This window comes from Rhincodon typus, chromosome 4 (assembly GCF_021869965.1).
Source record: "Rhincodon typus isolate 14 chromosome 4, sRhiTyp1.1, whole genome shotgun sequence".
Lineage (NCBI taxonomy): Eukaryota > Metazoa > Chordata > Chondrichthyes > Orectolobiformes > Rhincodontidae > Rhincodon > Rhincodon typus.
The window spans coordinates 25,135,006-25,156,177 of record NC_063335.1 but is presented as its reverse complement, the minus strand read 5'-3'; the positions used below and the strand labels follow the sequence as shown (position 1 = coordinate 25,156,177).

The 21,172-nt window shown below is 38.8% G+C and overlaps 1 protein-coding gene across 1 annotated transcript in view; it reads left to right on the top strand.

Moving 5' to 3' along the window:
- LOC109912648 (ATP-binding cassette sub-family C member 8-like) overlaps window positions 1-21,172 on the top strand; it is a 152,942-nt gene that overhangs the window by 24,420 nt on the left and 107,350 nt on the right. Inside the window, exons 4-9 of the mRNA XM_048595667.1 lie at window positions 7,856-7,928; window positions 8,543-8,599; window positions 8,702-8,887; window positions 12,015-12,167; window positions 14,048-14,203; window positions 15,059-15,247. Coding sequence (XP_048451624.1) covers window positions 7,856-7,928; window positions 8,543-8,599; window positions 8,702-8,887; window positions 12,015-12,167; window positions 14,048-14,203; window positions 15,059-15,247 — 814 coding nt within the window. The remainder of the gene's footprint in view (window positions 1-7,855; window positions 7,929-8,542; window positions 8,600-8,701; window positions 8,888-12,014; window positions 12,168-14,047; window positions 14,204-15,058; window positions 15,248-21,172) is intronic.

Sequence of the window (21,172 nt, the reverse complement as noted above, 5' to 3'; positions counted from 1 at the left end):
CTTGGAAGTGCAGATGAAGTGTTGCTTCACCTGGAAGGTATGTTTGGGCCCTTGGATTCTGGGGAAGGAGGAGGTAAATTCGCAGGTGTTGCACCTTCGCCGGTTACAGGGGAAGGTACCGTAGGGCTGTGGGGAGGTGTTGGGGGTGAAGGTACTGCATTTGCTGCTCACAATGTGGTCTCCTCTACATTGGGGAAACGAAGCATAGACTTAGCAACCGCTTTGCAGAACACCTATGTTCTGCTCGCAAAAGAAGACCCTGAACTACCTGTTGCCTGCCACTTCAATGCACCACCCTGTTCCCTGGCCAACATCTCTGTCTCCGGCTTGCTACAGTGTTCCAGTGAAGCCCAACGCAAGCTGGAGGAGCAACACCTCATTTTCCGCTTGGGGACCCTACAGCCCTCTGGACTCAGAGTTCAATAATTTTAGGGCCTAAACTCTCCCACGTCCCAGCCCCACACCCCACACACCAGGCCTTGTTACCACATAGCCTGCCACTACAAACCCCCTGTTGTTAGTCACTGACAGTCCCTATTAACAACTACTCACCCTCCCAGCCTGATCGTTAGCAACTCCTTTGTCTGTCCAACTGTCTTTCTCTCTCTTTGGGCTCTATCCTATCGTTTACTCCCAACCCCACTCACCTCCCTATTTTCTGCATGTAAACTGACGTTTTCCCAGCCACCATCAGTTCTGAGGAAGGGTCACCAGACCCAAAACGTTGACTGTTTTCTCCTCCACAGATGCTGCCAGACCTGCTGAGCTTTTCCAGCAACTTTGTTTTTGTTCCTGATTTACAGCATCCGCAGTTCTTTTGGTTTTTCTTTAGACGTTATGCTCGATCATTCTTGATTTCTATGACCAGAATCCTGTAGGGGTGTAGGGACTTTTTTGCTGTGGTTCGTGGATCAGGCGTGCCTCACACCCCCTCACTATCTTCTCAAAGTCTTTGTTGATTCCTGGCCAATAATAACTCATGCCAGATGTCTTGTTCGCTCCATGATTTTATGTGCCTGATGTAACTGACAACATGTCCCGGTGAAGAACTTTGGCACTTGTTTCTCTTTTAATATTACATCTCTTGAGATATCTAGTTCATCTCTGTACAACAAAAATGAGCACAGAGCATCTGATACTCGTGTCATGTCAAGACATCCTTATATGATATACTCACAGTCTCAGAACATTAGCTATATCTTCCTGAAATTGGTTGCATTTATGCTCTCCAAAATTCATCAAATAAACCTTAAGCACATCTTTCATCTTGATGTCTGTGTTGTCTACTTGTCTACTAGAACATTAGCATCTTTATTTAGGTTTGATAATCTGTTCAGCATGTCCGAGGTAACCATTTTGATCTCTGATTTGTAACAGACATAAAAAGCTGTACCCTGCACTTTTACTGAAATTCATTACAGCTTAGGTGAGGCATTTGTCTGTGATCCGTGTCAAATTATTTCTAATGGTTTGTGGTGGTTTCTACAGTGAACTGCTGACCAAACAACTGTGTGTAGAATCTTGTGATATAAAACAAACAGTGCAAGTGTTTTATGCTATATATTTAAATAATTAGACCACACTAGCAATAGACTTTTGGATTTGAAGACAATTGGACAGACATTATTTCATGCATGCTCCTAGTGTTTTATGCAATGCATTGATTTTTACGATTATCTTCTTGTTTTGGTCATGATACTGCAGGGTACAAGTTTCCACTGATAATGCTTATTTGAGTGATTTTTTTTTTATTCATGGGATGAGGGTGTTGCTGGTTAGGCCAGTATTTATTGTCCATCCCTAATTGCCCAGAGGGCAGTTAAGAGTCAACCACAATGCTGTTGGCCTGGAGTCATGTGTAGGCCAGACCCCAGGTAAGGATGGCAGTTTCCTTCCCTAAAGGACATTAGTGAACCAGATGGGTATTTGTTGACAACTGACACTGGATTCATGATCTTAATTCCAGATATTTATTGAATTCAAATTCCACCATTTGCCACGGCAGGATTCGAACCCGAGTGCCCAGAACATTACCTTGATCTCTGGATTAATAGTCCAGTGATAATTTCACTGGGCCATTGCCTCCCCAATTCAAACATGCGTTGATGGTCCTCTCTTTCTCATGTGATAACTAATAAGGATAGACATCTCAACAATAATGCTTTGTCAGAGAAATTTGGTATGCATGGTGTTATAAAGTCAAAAAAATTCAAGACATCTGTGCAAGTCCTTGTTCTGGGAAGTAAGCATGTTTCTACATCTTCAGTGTTGCCTGGGTTGGGTGATTCCCATAACCCAAAAGGATAGAGTCAAAAAGTGTTGATGTGATCTATATTCAACTGGTACTTCTTACTATTGAGATGAATCCTTTAGAACAAGTGGTGGAGAGGCTGGATTTCCTGGATTTTTGCTCAATGACGCTGAAGGAATGGTGTAATGTGCCCAAGTCAGAATGGTGAGTGGTTGAGAGGGGACCTTGCAGCTTGGTGTGTTCCCATGTGTCTGCTGCCCTTATCCTTATCAAAGCTGCTCTCTAAAGAGACTTGGTGAATTTTTGCACTGATTCTTGTGGATGGTACATGATGCTGCTAATGTGCAACATTACTGGACAGAGTGAATGTTTGTAGATGAAGCAATTGATGAAGAAGCTGTTTGGGTTGAGGCCCCTGCAGAGATGTCCTGTAGCTGAGATGACTGACGTCTAACAGCCACAACATCCGTGCCAACCAAATTCTGTGCTTTTCTTCACTTCACCTGGCAAAGGGGCAGTGCTTAGAAAGCTTGTGATTTCAAAAAACATGTTGGACTATAACCTGGTGTCATGTGACTTCTGATTTTGTCCGCCCCAGTCCAACACCGGCACCTCCGCATCATAACCACAATCATCATTCTTTGTGCTAGGTATGACTCTAACCAGCAGAGTTTTCCCCTAATTTCCACTGACTCCAGTTTTGCTCAGGCTCCTGATGCCACACCCTGTGAAGTACTGCCTTTGTCAAAGGCTGTCAAACTAGCCTTACTTCTGGAACTCCGCTCTTTGTCCATGTTTGAACTACGGTTACAATAAGGTCAGGAGCTGATTGGCCCTGGCAGAAGCCCAACTGAACGTCAATGAGCAGGTTATTGCTAAGCAGGTGCTGCTTGACAGCATTTTTAATGGCACCTTCCAACACATTACTGATGATCAAGAGTGATACAACAGTAATTGGTTATCCAAAATTTAAAATTGGATGAAAGGAGTCCTGAAATTGCAGCTGGAATTAGCCAAGATACAGTTAGAAATGGGAACAAAAACTAGAGAAATGAAATGAAAAGGCTTTAAATTGAGGGAAATGAAAAATTGTAGGAGGTAATCGAAGATGAAAATCGAGTTAAGAAAGCTATTACTTATATAACAAAGAGGAACAAGATCAGCAGAGAGATGGAATTGAAAAGACTTGAACTCCAAAGTCGTGGGGTAAATTAAAGAACATATGTTGGTCAAAGAAAAGCTTAGAATAAAGAAGGAAGAAGTGGCTTGTAGTTTGGAGGATGATTTGGATTTCACTGCAGGATTTAATTTAATGATAAATCTAAGCTTAGTACCTAAATTTATTGACCATGTAATTGAAAGTTATTTTACTTTATTTGAGAAGGGAATTAGAAGCGAAGTGGTCAAGAGAGATTTGGACCTTAAATGTTGCATAGCATTTCGGCAGGTACAGCTGTGAGCTGTGACCATTTTGCCAGAAGAATAATCTGCAGAGTATGAAACTGTAAAATAAATGATACTCAGTGTTTATTAGCTTGTTGAAATCAGTAATATAAGCAAGAAATCTAACCCAACATTTGTAGAATTTTCAAGGGATAAAGAAGCGCTGTGGGATCAGTGGTTTAGATCACTCAAGCTCGAGAAAAATTTTAAGAATGTGAGGGAGATTATGATCATGGAAGAATCCAGAAATAGCATCCCTGCTAATTATAAACATATGTATTCAAGATCAAGAAGCAGCCATCCTGGCAGAAACAACAGATCAGATCTGACACAGCCAATGAGAGGTTGGGAAATGGTCACATGAAAATTGAAGAGATACGAAATCTGTGGATACAAGACATACTAGTTTTGGAGAACAGGAACATAGCAGTTAAAGTAATGAAGGAGAAAAGCTGGAACTGAAAAGTGATGGAAAATAATTAACCTACTTTCATTGTAACATGATTAGATATGCCGAATCCAAATGATGAAAATTTAAATAGAAGGTTGTTTGCATCAGGAAATGAAGCAATTGCTAAAATTGTAACAGTGGTACAGAGAGAACATTTCCTTGGAATCTATTAAGAAAGGAGAGATGGTTCAGATCACTGATGAAAATTCATTTTTTAATTTGATGGGGAAAATCTGACCACTGGAGGTTCTGAGTAGTTTTTCTCAAAAGGAGAGGTATCTTCTTATGCTTTAAACTAAAGACGTAAATCAATAACAATATCAAGAGATACTGGAATGGGTCGATCACTGTTGCTAGCTGCTGATGCTCTGTCTTCCTGAGGGGTTAATGAAGGAGAAAATATTATTTGGAAGTACACAAGGAGATTCCAAACGAGTCTTATTTATGCAGAGTTGGATTAAAAGTTATAATCAGGGATTGTAACAGTAGCAGTCTTTTTTTTTAAATAAACAGATTTTGATATGATAACTTAAAAATGTCCAAAGTATTTAGGGGTTCTAATCTGTCATTAAGGCTAGATTTTGATCCTTTTTTTTTGTTTTTGCTCATCAATGCAATATCATTGGCAACACATACACATCCAGGAACGCTTCCTTTATTCTGTCCATCGGCTGGTGGAACAGATCCTGACTGACAGTTAAGCTGAGAGGTAGTCTTTAGAAGCAATAAATCGTGTTCTGAAAGTAGTGATTTCCTGAGATTCCTTTGCCGTGTAAATGCTAATTATCATACATGTCATCCAACTTGGAAAAAAATTTAACTCCTGTGAATTTGGGATTCAGTTCTTCTAATGCTGAAATTTGTATTGGCATCTCTTTGCAGAAAAGTTTTGAGTCCAATATATCCTGATTATGCGGTCTTTCTTTAGTGTGCACGTCATAGAATAGCGCAAGTCTATCTGCTGATGTGCACAACGGATAATACACTTGGTTTCTTCATTATTCAGCTCACTCTTGAGCTTCTCTTATTTATAAACATTGCGCTTTCTGAGAGTGTCAATTGATGGAATTATATCTTCTCTGAAGTGCAATGTAACATCGCCTTTGAAATTTCCTATAGTGTTGATTCATAGAGTTAGAAAAGAACAATGTCCTTTGGTCCATCAAGTCTGCACTGTTTAAATCCAAGTGCCCATTTATTCTAATCCCATTTCCCAGCATTTCCCATTTTCACTGGCACTGCAAATGCACATCCAAAAATTTACTAGCTATTATGAGGGGTTCTGCCTCAAATGCCCTCTCAGACAGTGAGTTGCAGATTCATACCACCTCTGGGTGGAAAAGATTTTCCTCACTTCCCCTCTAAACATCCTGATTATTGCCTCAAAATTGCCCTGTGGCCATTGACCTCTACACCAAGGTGAAAAGTTACTTCCAGCCTACCCTATCTAAACCCACCCCCCTATAATTTTGTACATCTCAATCATGCGCCCCCTCAGTCTCCTTTGCTCCAAGAAGAACAACTCTAGTCTATCCAATCTTCTTCGCAACTAGAACTCACCAGCCCAGGGAACATTGTGGCAAATTTTCCCCTGCACTTTCCAGTGCAATCACATTCCACCTATAATGTAGATTCCAGAACTGCACACAGTACTATAGATTTGCCCTGACCAATGTTTCACACAGTTCCAGCATAACCTCTCTGCTGTTTAGCTATGCCTCGGCTAATAAAAGCAAATATCCCATATGCCACCTTAACCACTTTATCTATTTGTCCTGCTACCCAAGGGACCAGTGGACACGTGCACCAAGGTCCCATTGATCCTCCGTGCTCCCCTGGGTCCTAACTTTCATCATATATTCCCTTGCCTGGCTTGTCCTGCTCAAGTGCATCATCTCATATTTATCCAGAATAAATTCCATTTGTTTCTGACCAGCCCATCTATATCCTCCTACGATCTAAGGCTAGACTTCTCACTATTTACCACACTGCCAATTTTTGTATCATCCACAGATTTGCTGATCAACCCTCCTACATTCAAGTCTAAATCATTCATATAAACTTGCAGATAATGTCTAGTTACAGTGGTTTATATTTCTACCAACTTTTATTAGTATATCAAGGTCATGATCTTTTGCATTTTCTTCAAGAGGTCATTTTGGAAAGCTTCAGTGGGCACTAAGATGTAACCAGGTACCTTATCTGCTAAGAAAGCTTGGCCTTTGGGAATCATACAGTTCTTGGCCTTGTCACAACACCAACTGACAAACTGATCAAAATTCATATTGTCATATCAGTTCTCCATGGTGAATTCAACAATTCACTTTTACGTGAAGCTTTTCCCATCGCTTAGCAGGACCTTTCTGGTGCTCTTCAGACAGGCTTGAAGTATTGATGCGATACAGTTCTTCATTTTCATAGTGTATCTTTATTCTCATCACTGGTTTATTCAGTTATGCAATGATTAAATCTAAAAGGCATAGTTCCAGAACATTGGTGAATTTTCAATTCATGCTGGTTATTGATGATGTATAAGGGTTCTTTATTAACAAGTTTAAAAGGCAACTCTGTGTGGAGATTCAGCAATGCAGCTGCAGTGCATCTTTTTGCTTCTTTTAAATTCTTCTGTGTTGTGTTTTAGGTTGTTGTTTGAGCTTGTTTTGTGTACTTTTTCTTTATGTTTGAATGGCACCTGAGGTTGTCTCAACAGTCCTGCAGGGTCCACAGACCAATCCAGAAGTGACTTATCACCCACATGGACAACAGATCTGACCAATGCTCAGATCAAGTACACACAGTTCTGTCAGTGACATCTATATAATTTTCCTGCCACCCCCCACTACACCCTGCCCCTGCTACCAGATCTCAATGCAGGTGTAAGTTTTGTATTGCTTCAAATCTTGTCTGACATATTTTCCCAGTGGTTTTTCAGTTTGCATAATGCCTTTGCTTTTTAGGAAAAATCACTGCTGTTCACCGTTTAGTATTTTAACACAATCACTACTCTTAGTGAATTAGTAAGTGGCATAGGTTCATTGAATTGAAAATCTCAAACAGGTTTATTTAACAAACATTTATAACTTGTAGCTACAGAGCACCATATATATACATGCTTTAGCCTAGCATGCTTCTGCTTGGACTCATCATAGCTGCTGACCGTGTGGTGTCATTTTTGGTCCTTGTCTAATTATTGTACTCAGCTGCTAAACCAGTAACTTAGCATACTCAGTTTCAGCAATCTGTGCTGACTCATTTAGCAGCAGACTGATCTCAAATCAATCCAAATTAGCTTTTATTGACTCAGTTGTGGGGTCAACTGTATTGCAGAAAACCAGACTATTATAAAGGGTAAATCTTTACTCATGGTGTTGAGTCAAAAGGTATGGATTCAAATGCACTCCAGCTCTCATTGAACAGTTTGTTGGTTAAGTGCAATGCTGAGCAAATGCTATATTGATAAAGACACAGTAATTTGAATGAGGCATTAAACAGATGTCTCTATTTGTTCTGAAAGATGCAAGAAATCCATTGGAATTCTTTAAAAAAGAGCAAGAGGTCTCATGGTACTCTGGCATTCCCACACACCCAAAGCTACCAAAAGATAATTAACTAGTGGTTTACCTAATTTATTCTTTGTGAGAGTTTTCTTTGTACGATTTACCTATCATGTTTGCCTTCATTACAACAGTGCTTTCTGTTTCATTGTGTAGATGGATTTCATGGGTTTTGAAAAGTGGCTACCAGAAGCCAATTAGGATGGAAGACCTTGGAAAACTCTCCCAGGTTGTTTATTAATTAGTACATTAATTTGTTAGAATGTGGACTTCCTCTAAAAGTTCCTGTGTAATAGAGAAATTGAATTATGCACATCTGAACAGTTAGTCTTTTCTTAAAATTTTACTGGAGTCAGCATGTAATTCTGGGCAAGTTGCAGTACTTCAAACCTGGCAGTTTGGCTCTTTTCTAACCGAGAGTGCTAGCCTAAAGATCAATTTCATTATTTCAATAATAAATGTTTCTAACCTATTATTTTAAATATTTTGTTAGCTCCATTGTTGGAATATACCATCTATGTTAAAGAAATCAGCTTATATGTACACAAGGAATTCTAATTGTAGAAATATAAATTCTGGATCAGTTAAAACCGAAGTAGTAAATAGAAAATCAGCAATGTTGTACACCAGTGAATTTGGAATCTCTTTCGTATCTGAAGACTTTGAAACTATTTTCTTCTGTTTATATTCCTGTCCCCACTCTCTGCTCTGAAAGTTCTGAGTGTGTATTGATTGCCACCCTTCATCTAATAGTAAATTTTTCAAGTGTGGGTGTACAACTGTTGTGTTCACATTCTAAACATTGTAGTTGTCCAATCTTACATTTGTATTTTCTTCTCTTAGGAAGAAACTGCACAGAAAAATTTTGATTTATTAAAAATGTATTATGACAAGCAAAAGGTAAGTAAGCTGTATAAAATTCTTGGTATCTAGATAATTGTAAGTTCTTATTTCTGAAAAGGAATGATAATTTAAGCTTGATATTTTAAAAATTAATTTTAGGCAAAGAAACCTTCAGGAAGAGCAGAAGCTCAAGATCTAGCCAAGGTTTATTTCAAGGCATTTGGCGGTCCGTTCCTGATAGCATCAGTTTTGAAGATTATTGGTGATCTAGCTGGATTAGGAGGGCCACTCTGCATTGATGGTATTCTCCGATTTGTGTCTACTGAGTCAAAGGAATCAGAGAAGGTAAGGACATTTGTACTTTTCCTTGATCGATTTGTATTTACAGTTTAGAAACCAACAACTGAGATGTTTTGGTTTTGAATTCCACCACAGTCAGTTGTAAAATTGACATCAGTCACACTGGTATTTTATGGATTGACCGAAAAAAAATCAATGAAAGCTATCTGATTTGCCAGCATAATGAACCTTACAGTGATGTATTTCTGGCAGGTATTTGTTAAGGTGCTACATCAAAGATTATTGCAGAAAATAAAAGTTAATGGTGTAGGGAGTAATATATTGGGGTAGATAGAAGATTGGCCAACTAACAGGAATTAGAGTAGCCATATGGGGCACTTTCTAGTTGGCAGGATGTAATGAATCATGTGCCACAGGGATCAGTGCTGGGGCCTCAACATTTTACAATTTCCATAAAAGACTTGAATGAAGGACCAAGGATATTGTTGCTAAATTTGCTGATGGTACAAAGATAAGTAGTAAAGCAAGTTGTGAAGAGAACATAAGTATGCTACAGAGGGATAAAGATAGATTAAGTTTGTGGACAAAGATGTAACAAATGGAGTGTGATGTGGGAAAATGTGAAATTATCCATTCTGGCAGCAAGATTAAAAAGTAGGTGCATTATTGTCTAAAATGATGAGAAATTGCAGAGTTCTGAGGTACACAGGGATCTGGGCTTCCTAGTTTATGAATTGCAAAAGTTTAGTAAGGTTGGTACAGCAAGTAAAGGGGAAAACCTAATAGAATGTTATCATTGATTACTAGGTCAATTTAATCCAGAAGTGGAGGGGTTATGCTTCAACTACATGGGGCATGGGTGAGACCATATCTTGAGTATTGCATACAGTTTTGGGTCTCCTTATTTAAGGAAAGATACAATGCATTGGAAACAATTCAGAGAAAGTTACTGGACTAATACCGAGAATGGCTGGATTGGCCTGTGCAGAAAGGTTAAACAGGCCAGGCATATATGTACTGGAATTTAGAAGAGTCAGAGGTGGCTTGATTGAAACATGTAAGATCTCGAATGGTCTTGAATACATGAATGTGGAAAGATTCTCCCTTTCTGGAAGAATCTAGAACTAGGGGGTCACTGTTTAAAAATCAAGGGTCGTCCATTTAAGACAAATAAGACTTTTCCTCTGACAGCTGTGAATTTTTAGAACTATCTTTCTAAACAGGTGGTGGGAACAGTCACGGAATATTTTTAAGGCAGCAGGAAATAGATTCTTGATACTTAATGGGGAAGCAATGGCCTAGTGGCATTATTGCTGGACTTAGTCCAGAGACCCAGATAATGTTCTGGGGACCTGGGTTCCACTGTCACTACAGCAGTTGGTGACTCACCAACCAGGAATACATCAAATCCCCATCTATTCTGTCACATCTTATAAGAATTTGTAAGTTTTAATAATATCACCTTTTTAAAAGCTTTGGCGAATGCAGGCCCAGTTTTTCCAATCTCCCTCATAAGGGAGTCCTGCAATCCCAGGAATTAGTCTGATGACTAACTAAGCATGTTGACTAAACAAAAATATTGCCATCCTTGGAAGAATGCATGCCTTTCACTAAAACTTTGCTGAGAGGGGTAAACTGTGTATAAAAACTGTACGGCAAACTGCATCACATCAAAATATGCAAACATTGACCTAACTGTAAGTCAGAGAACTGCCATAAATAAAGTATATGCTCTTAACACTGCAATCCAACCTAACTTTTATATTAAAAAAAGCATTCCAGTGCTATCATAACCTAAAGGCCTGATTATAAATACATGATGTGAGAGCAATTGATTGTGACTCCAAAAGCTAGTACAGGAATGGTTGGCTGAGTAGCTCACTGTGTTGTAATTTCCATAAAATGGTCTTATCCCAACTAAAACTGAAGGCCTACATGACATTTCATTATATTTTGTTTATAGTCAAAAAACTTGAAGTACCTAAAAGGCATTGCAGTTTTAAAATTTTGAGTGAGGAACAGTTGACTGTCAGGCTATGACTAGTGGGGCACCACAAGAATCAGTAGTTGGCCTCAGCTATTCACAACCTGCGTCAATGAGTTGGATTTGGGATGAACTGTAATACTTCCAAGTTTGCTAATGAGCAGGTCTAGGTGACAATGTGATTGTGAGGAGGCTTCAAGCAAATTTGCTCTCTTTTATAAACCTGTGAAAGTTAACATGCAGGTATAGCAAGCAATTAGCAAGGCAATGGTACATTGGTCTTTATTGCAGGAGGATTTGTCATTGTTTAGAGTCTTGGTGAGATTGCACCTGGAGTCTTGTGTATGGTTTTGGTTTTCTTACTGAAAGGAACGTATACTTGTCATAGAGGGAGTACAATGAAGTTTCATCAGACTGATGCATCAGATGTACAGGAACGTCCTTTCAAGGAGAGACTGAGGAGATTATGCCTGTATGTCCTAGAAGAATGTGAGGTGATCTCCTCAAAGCGTTAACATTTTTACAGGGTTTGGCATGGTAAATGCAGGAAGGTTGTTTCTCCTGGAGTATCTTGAACTGGGGGACACAGTCTCAGAGTAAGAGATTAAATTTCACTTGCAATGAAATGAGGAGGAATTTTTCAAATCCTTGGAATTCTCCATCTCAGATGCTGGTGAGGCTCACCTGTGGAAGGTATTCAAGAGAAATTGATAAAATTTGCCAACCTGAGAATGATCTGTTTATTCCTATTTTGTTTTCTGTCTGTAAATTATTCTATGCCAGTATATTATCCCAAATCTCATGCTGTAATTTTGTTTAATAATCTTCTGTGTTGGACCTTCATCCAAACCCTTTGGAAAATCTAAATGTACCAGATCCACTGGCTGCTTATTTTCAGTTTTGTTAGATGAGGATTCTGATGATGATAGATACATGCTCAAAAACTCCTAATAGATTTGTTAAACATGATTTCTCTTTCATAGATCAATGTTGATTGACTAATGCTACCATTATTTTCTACGTGTCCAGTTATCACAACTTAACAATAGATTTTAGCTTTTTCCTGATTACTGATGTTAGGTTAACAGATCTGTACATATGAACATAAATGTATAAATAGCTGTGAAAAGGCTTTGGTCGTCCTTTAATGATATAATTAATACTGTTCTATATCTTCATTTTACACAGGGAATACATTTTGTGAGTTTCTGGGAATTTATTAGTAATGGATATGTATTGGCATTCTTGATGCTATGTACAGTTCTCCTTCAGAATGTTTGCTTACAGATTTCATACTACATTGTTATCCGGGATGGAATACACATTAAAACAGCTCTTCAAGTAAGATGCAATTTTTCTTCTTTCTCTCTGTCTTTAAGTCAGTTTTATAAATCCTGTCCCCCTTTCTAAACTGTCAAGTTTTTCCAACAGTTTAATTCTACAGAAGTCTAGTGATGATCCACACCTTAACAAAGTGACCGTATTCAGACAAAGCCTAGACTGCGTGTAGGCTATTAAGTGGTAGGAGGAGGTCAGATCTTCATTTGACACCTAGCATATGCAATTTAACAGTTGTTTTTGGACAGCAGTCAAAGTGTTTTCTAAGTAAATTCTGACCTCTTATTTAAACAGCTAACTTTTTGTTGGGCAAGGGTAAGGGTATTAAGAATTATGGAACTGAAAGCTTAGATTAAATTGATATATAGGTTAACCATGGTGTGACCATGGCAAAACAGGTTCAAGAAGCTGAAATGCTTGCTCCCCTTACCATGGTTCTTTCGCATTCTCTTTGACATCTCAAAGGAAATTTTGCTTTAAGGCGTTAAATGTGTTATTGGTCAACATTTAGGTTGTTAACATTTTTTTCCCCAAAATCCGTTTTTATATTTCACGCTGAAGGGTAATGTTAAGAACTTGAAATTCTTGAGCCAGAATGCTGCCTCTGCCAATGCCATCGTTACTGATACTCCAGCTGCCACCATAGCCAGGAGACTGTTCCAACTCTCGAGGAGTTGGGCTCCATCACAACCTCCAAGATCCAACCGATCATCGAAATCAATTCCTGAGGACTGAGAGATCATTGAGAAACTTTCTATGTGCTGGCAGACAGAGTGACTGCTGAGGTCCTGTTTGGCATGAGGAATTGGTGTTCTGTTCAAAAAAAAAAATTCCACTGTATTTCTGTGCAAGAACAAATGGGACAAAATGAGAAAGTTTTAGAGACATTATTCACATTTTAAAGGACTGACAATGAGCTCAAAAAATACAGACAGAGGAGTTGAAAATTAATTTCAAGCTGGACTCTAATTGCAGTTTAGGATTTGCCATATAGGGAACTGAGGCAATTCTGCATTTTAACAGTGCCATTAGAAATTATTTCATACATTTAGGGAAACAAAGCCATTTCAAATGCAACTATTTCTCGTATAATGAACAGTTTTATTGTTGATAAATAATCTGTTGTGCAAAGCAAGTTAGCAGTTATATTGAAATTGGGCTATGGGTCAGAATTTAGCAACAATTTGAATGTATCACCTGTGAGTTGTGTTAACCAGAGCTAAGGGTAGGCAAGAACTCCTAAAGCCCAGATTCAGCAGTTAAGTACTAATTTAACACCGTTTTTTGGGACTTGGAAGCACTGATGTACTTTTCCCCCCTTGCTGCCCTCCATTCTAATATTCTCCTCTTCAAACCTTGCCTCCTTCTATGATCTGATCTTAAACACTGCCTTCCAACCCCAGTAATGGACTTCTGCCTGTCCCTTTTGCCCATTATCCAATTGTTGGATTTCATAATCTAACAACAATCTTTTCCCGAACCCAGATCTGCCCATTGCCAAGGACGGGCTTGGTCATTTTTGGCTTGCTGCTTTGAAATACATCTTTCCTGTCTGACAGTGAGTCTGTCTTCAGTGAGGCTGACTATCAGGTTAAAAAAATTTCCTTTAGCTTTTAGTTGAATTTGGCAAGACCTCCAATTTCCTGGCATTTCTGGATTTCCTGACGGCTGGCAGATACCTTGGCTTCCTTCCTTGCAAATTGTCTTCATTGTATTGATTTCATGGATTTGGTTTGTGATCTTAGTTTTAAAGCAAAGTACTGGTCTATTTGGACAATGTGTAACCTAAACCCATTTCTATAAAACAGTATGACTAAAATAGCACGGTAAATGAGAACTACTTTCATCGGTAACTTCGGTGTGTTTTCCATTGATTTTCTTAGACGATGATTTACTTGAAAGCTTTGTCACTGCCTATGTGGGTCGTCAATGGAGGTCATCTGACAGTAGGCCAGATAATCAATCACATGTCAGTGGATGCTTTTCAAATAATGATGGCAGCATTTATGGGATACTATGTCATTGCAATTCCAATACAGGTACGTTGTCTACATAAAACTAAATGAATGTTGATTTAATAGAAAATGAAAAACATTATGTATGAAGTAGATCATACCTGAAATTTTATCAATTTTATCTCCTCCTTTAGGTTAGCTCACAGACTGTCAATAATGTTTCATTTGCCACACTGCCTGTCTGATGTTTAGTATAAATTAAGAGTAATTTTCTCTACCTAAACATTGGGAACACTTGAAGCCATTATCTTCAGCTGCCTTCACAAACTCCATTCCCTAGTTACCAAATTCATCCATGTCTCCAACAAATGATTAGGCTGAACAAGACTGCTTCCAAATTAGGAAATGTGAATGGCAGATTGGTAAATCCTGCCATCTGAAAACAGAAATGAGGGAAGAAATTAGACTAAAATTGTAATCTGCAAAGAAAAAGAAGCAAAGTGCAGACATAAATTATAGTCTGAAATTATGTTGAGTCTGGAAGCTTGTAGAGCACTTAATGAAAGATGAAGTGCTGTTCTTTTGAGCTTATGTGGACAAAGTTCTAACTTTCCATATTCTGAAGGTCTTGTTGGAAAATATTAGAAAAGGACAGTTAGGTACACAAAGCAAACACTTTTAAACAAAATGTGCTAATGTAAGGTTATATGAAGTACCATGGCTTTACATAAGGCCAAAATATTCAAATTCCATACTAACTGATAAACAAGGATGATAAACTGCTAGAGATTTTTAAAAATCCCCATTCTACATGCTTGGCTTGGAGATGGACCAGCTCTTAATACAAGAGTGTGAACTGGTTTGTTTTTGCTTTTAGTACTTATTGCAATGTGAATGATTTATATTCTAATAAATGTATTAATTGTATTTTGATTTCAGATTGTACTGGCAGTGCTATTACTCTATACGCAACTGGGGTATAGTGCTTTGATAGGGGTTTCTATCATCATTGTGCTCATCCCCCTTCAGTACTTCATCTCAAAACAATTTGCTTCTATTCAAAGAAAAACAATGGAATATACAGATGAGAGAATAAAGAAATCGAATGAAATGCTGCAGAGCATAAAGGTAATGGTTGATGTACTAAAGTGTTGGGGAATACAAGATTACATATCTACATTAGCACTAAATAGGAACCATCAAAAATCTAAGTTTGGAAAATGAGTTGCATGAAGTCATTCTTATTTGGGGTAATTCAGTTCCGTTTTTATATTCTGAATGTATTATTGTGTCACTACAATTTCCTTTTGATTTCAATGCTATTTAACTCTCCCTCTAAACATGTAGTCACTACTGTATGTTGTGTTCAATTCTCTTTGAAATTGAGCAGTTGTTTGGAGGATTTGGTGTCATAATGAATGTGAGTAATGTGAGAGCTGTCTAATTCTCACTGTTGGTTGGAAATAGTGGAATCAGTGGAAATTTGGTTTCTTTTTTTATCCCTCTCATTTGGTTCCTCCTTGCCATGATGTTGTTACTTAATCAGATTTACAAATGCCATCTGACTGCAGCAAACCATCCCTGTCCATCATTTTAGTTGTAGCCATTGCAGCTGATCACCTTTTTTCCCCGAACTCCTCTGTTGTCCCAGTAGGTTGGACTGCTTTCAGCCAGTTTCATTCTTCTCTACTGAGCCATGATCAGAGAATCACATGTAATTACTTGTCTTTCCACTCCTGACCTGTTATCTCTGACATCCTAGGATCGATTGCTGTTTCTCAGCTACATACAGTCCGAGGCAACAGCATCTAAAAAGAATGTTTGCCTGCCTGTCTGTTGTGTGATGACAACACCCAGCTCTAGCTCACCATCACCTCACCTGATCCCTCCACTGTCTCTGATTTGTCACAGTGCTTGTCTGACATTTAGTACTGTGAAAATGTGAAACATGAAGGGGAATAAAATACAATCGCCTTCTGTGGGCAATCATGTTCACCTTTTCTCAACTTTGGAATGCTTCCATAAAATGATCATTCCAGATGGAATGTTGCCAATATTAAGACTTAAGTTCCAACAAAGTAATAATTTTGAGGGAAAGTCTATTACATAAACTTTCTAAATTCATAATGGAAGTTTAGTTGTTTTAAAGCACCATATCTCATCTTGATCAATTAATCTTGGATAACTGGACTACAGCTGGTTTGTGTTGTCACTGTTTTTCCCAGAAATTCTACTTTTGATTTATCACAAACCTAAAAAGAATTAAAGCTTCATTTAAATTGTTATGTGATATAAGCCATATCAAGTTGGACTTTCCTTAAATGGTTTGTACGAAAGAGATTTTGAAAGTGATTGATGTTATGTGAGGGTTTAATGAATCTGTTAGTTTTACAGCCGGTCAGAGTTATACACTTTTCAAAAAAAAATCCCTTCTTTGTCTTCCACGTTCTCTCTTGAATACAAGTGCCCTTATTCTTTTCAAGTGCCAACAGTGGAAGGTATACATTCCAACTCAAAGTGTGGTGATAGGGTGATTTGAATGTGAATCCTTCACTTGTGCAGGCAAAGTTGAGGCATTGCCCTTGCATGTCATAAGAGCAATCAAAGGCTCGAAGCTGTTGAATGAAGTTAAAAAGGGATCTGGCAATATTTTGCAGTATTTTCTTTTTAATTTAAAGGCAATCAATTGCATGTTCTAGGCTAATGTTTCTGGCTTTCAAAAGATTAATGGGAGAGGTGATGCAAATCCTATTGGGCTCAGGGAGCATGTTGAGATAGTCATGCATGACTCCTACAAATTGAACCTGACCTGTCAAATTATGCCCATTACTTTGAAAAGTTATCTCAAACATAAATTGTAGAACAGGTACTGTAATGGTATTGTAAATGAATAGTCACTGTACAAAAGAAATAGGGATACGAAGTATGTTGTCAAATTTGATAGGGTATGGCAAGTGGTGCCCGCCAAAGGTGTGCATTGAGGCTTTGAGTTTTCACCATATTTAAAAATGACTTGGATAAAGGAATTGAAAGCTATGAATCTGAATTGGTGATGATATTACCTCATTTGATGCAGTAAAAAATACAGATGTGAGCAGCAAGTTGCAAATGACCAATGACAATTTAGGTGATTGGCTAAAACTTTGGTACATAGATCTCAATGTGGGAAAGTATGGCGTCATCCACTTTTTATTTTCCAAATAGTGAGAAAATAGGATTTATGGATGAATGGAAAGATTTAGGGGTTCAAGTACAGAGATAACTCAAAGCTGCTGAACATTTATTGTCATCAGCAATCACTCACTAACGAGAATTGTTTGTCCACCGAGGATATTTTGTGTCACTGGTCATTTGTGTCTGTGGGTCCTTCTGTGGCTGATGAGCCCAATCCCAGTGCCGCATCTCTGACCACAAATGTGGTAAGTGTTTCTGGGAGGTGGAAGTTGTCCTTGGCCTTGAGATTGTTGGCATTCCTTTCTTCAGTTCCTTTTTCCATATTTCCTCTTGCCTGTGAATGTTCTCGAAGATTTGTGACCCTTCATGTAGAAGTTTCCTCCAAGTCAGTTTCTTGTGAATGAGGGTGTCCTGTGTGTTGACATCTATGTTGCATTTCTTGAGGGCAGCCTTCGGGTAGCCTTTGAAACACTACCTTTGAACACCTCTTGGATAATTATTATAGAGGTTAATGGAATGTTGACTTCTATGTGAAAAGGGCTGGAATACAATAGTTTGTAATTTATGTCATACCTGTACCTAGCTCTGCTTGGACTCTCTGAATAGTACTGGACACCTGTGTACAGAAAAGATACATAGACCTTGGAAGAGGCACAACATAAGTTCACCAGAATGGCACTGGATCCATAAGGATTAAATGATAGCAAATTGCATATACTAGGCTTGTATGCCATTGATTATAGAAGATTAATTGGTGACTGAAATGTTTTGAGAGTTAAGTATATCCAATTGAGTAAACACTGTACTGAGAAGGTACTTCTTCTGGTTGGCAAGTCCAGAACAATTGGAGCTCTGAATCTCATACCTCTTCTCTCTTCCACTTATCCCATCCCAAAAGAAAAACCTTGCTATTAGTTAGGTTAATTAAAAATCACAAAACTTGATCAGATTTTCAGGTTGGAAAGAGAGTTGAAATATCAATAATGAGAGCTTTACTTAAGGCTTTATTACCTGGTCCCACATGAAGCTTTGAGAATGGTAAGTTGGGGAACCTAATTTGGTAGGAGGCAGAATTTTTATATCTTGACAGTGGGTTGAACTTTCTATTAAGTTCTCAGAACTTTACAAGCAGTCATATTTCCCAATTCTAATTGCATCATAGAATCCTTACAGTGTGGAAACAGGCCCTTCGGCCCAACAAGTCCACACCGACTCTCAAAGCATACCCCCAAACCCATCCCCCTCTAACCCACCTAATCTACACATTCCTCAACACTATGGGCAATTTTCCATGGCCAATCCACCTAGCCTGCACATTTTTGGACTGTGGGAGGAAACTGGAGCACCCGGAAGAAACCCACATAGACACAGGGAGAATGTGTAAACTCCACACAGACAGTCGCCCGAGAGTGGAATCCAATCCCGGTCCCTGGTGCTGTGAGGCAGCAGTGCTAACCACTGAGCCACCATGCCACCCTCTAATTGTTGATACTATCTTTTGCATTCATTAAGCATTTCATGAATTTTCATTAACACCCCAACCTGTTTCAGTTATGTTCGTGGGTACAATTTTGTCAGCCAAAAATTGGAAATACATCTGTTCACAGCCCGATTATATAAATAAGATGTGTACCTGGTGGAGTCAACTGCTTCTTTTGAGCTCTGGTGAGTACAAACTTCTTCACTAACTTGCCTCCCTCAGAAAGTAGCCATTTATTTGTGCAGACATTTAGTGTTATGGGAAAAAGCCTCTTTAAGTTGATCAGTTGATGAGAAGTCTCAGTCAAATGGTGTCTGCTACCTTCTATATAAAGATTTAATGAGGTTGTTGACTCGCTCGACGAACTGGCTTGATTTCGTTCAGATGTTTCATTACCATGCTAGATAACATCATCAATGAGGCCTTCAATGAAGCAATGTTGTTCTACTCCACTTGGAATTCATACTATCCAGTCCATTATGGTGAGTAGTGTCATTGCTGGTTTTTGTTCTGTATGGGTTTGTATATGGGGTCCAATTCTATATGTTTGCATTATAGTTTTAGAACCATGCCCCCAAGAATTCCTGTGCGTGTCTATGTTTGGCTTGGGCTACTATAGTTATGTTGTCCCAGTTAGACTGATGGCCTTCATTGTCCGAGTGTACTGATACTGAGGAAAGTTTGTCATGTCGTTTTGCTGCTAGCTGACATTCATGTATTCTGATGGCTAGTTTCCTTCCTGTCTGTCTGATGTAATGTTTGTGGCAGTCGTTGCATCATATTTTGTGAACTACATTGGTTCTGCATGTTGTGGGAACGGGGTCTTTAATCCTTGTGAGTGTTTGTTATAGAGTGGCTGTGGGCTTGTGTGCTACCACAATTCCTAGTGATCGTAGGAGTCTCGTCAATTTTGATATGTTCTTGATGTAGGGCAGTGTGGCCAGTGTGTTAGGGCGTATTGTGTCCTCTTATTGTCTATTTAGTAGGCACTTGCAGATGAATATCAGTACACTTAATAACAGTACACTCAGACATTGAAGGCCTTCAGTTTAACTGGAACAACGTAACTATAGTAGCCCAAGCCAAACATAGACACGCACAGGAATTCCTAGAGGCATGGTTCTCAACCCATAGTGCAATCAACAAACATATAGAATTGGACCCCATATACAAACACATACAGAACAAAAACCGGAAATGACACTACTCACCATAATGGACAGACAGTATAATTTCCAAATGAAGTAGAACAACATCGCTTCATCAGAGGCCTCACTGATGATGTTACCTAGCATGTTGACGAAACGTTTGAATGCAAACAAGCCGGCTTGGCGAGCAAGTCAACCGCTTCACCCACAACCTGAACTCCAAATCTTTGCTAAGACTTGAATAAAGACTTCATGTTAGGGCTGAAGGCTGAACACACACTCTTGGGGATATCAATAGGAATGGGATAATGGGAAGACCAGGAATATCCAGGGAGATAATCAAAGGGTTGATGGTCAAAGAGGAGTAGTTGAAGAAGGACAGGGAAGATATGAGGTGAAAAATTATGGAGAGGAACGTATGTTTGAAAGGGAGATAGAGAGTGAATGAGTTGAAATTAAAATTAGTAAGCACCATCTTCCTTCAAGTCATTTTCCAAATGAGGATTTGAATGTGTGGTGCAAAATGAGGGAGTCCCAGGTGTGTTTGCATGTATAATGAATACACACATCCAAATGAAGGTATTGAAACTGTAACTGCCAAAAGTTATTGTGCATGCAGTTGTTTAGCCCCTTGCAACAAAGATGAACAGTCACTGCACATTTAAGGATGATTAAGATATAAAAACTGGAAACAACTACCTTCCAGTTTCCAGTCATTCTCAGGACAATTTACCAGCAGAGCTGACAGATGGAAGGTTAAGATGGGTGAGAGGACTTAATGCGCAGCCATCTGTACAGGACAATTCACAGGTCCATGCATATGAGGGTCAACTACTTGTCAATGAAACTGTTCTGCAGGTTAAACCTTTGAATGTGTAAGGGCTGCATTGCAGGGGTTAATGAAGATCAAATAGATTCACATGTTATTTGGTAAATGCATGTAATGCTGAGATAATGACCTAAACATCTTGCATCTATCAGCATCAGGAAGAGGGAGAACCAGTAATGGATTATGGCAATCGTTCTTTGTACAGGTGACAAAATGACATATGCAGAGCACACACCATCTTCCTCCTTTTCTTCTCCGATCTGTAATTCTATGGCAGATGTTGGAACCAATAAACTCAGCAAATGTCTTAACATCAATAAGACGAAGAAGGCAGAGAAGGGACGAGTAACAACAGCAGAATCCGAGATAGGAGGCTCTGGGGTTTGTTGGGGGGTCTGCAGCTGTAGACGAACAAGCAACAC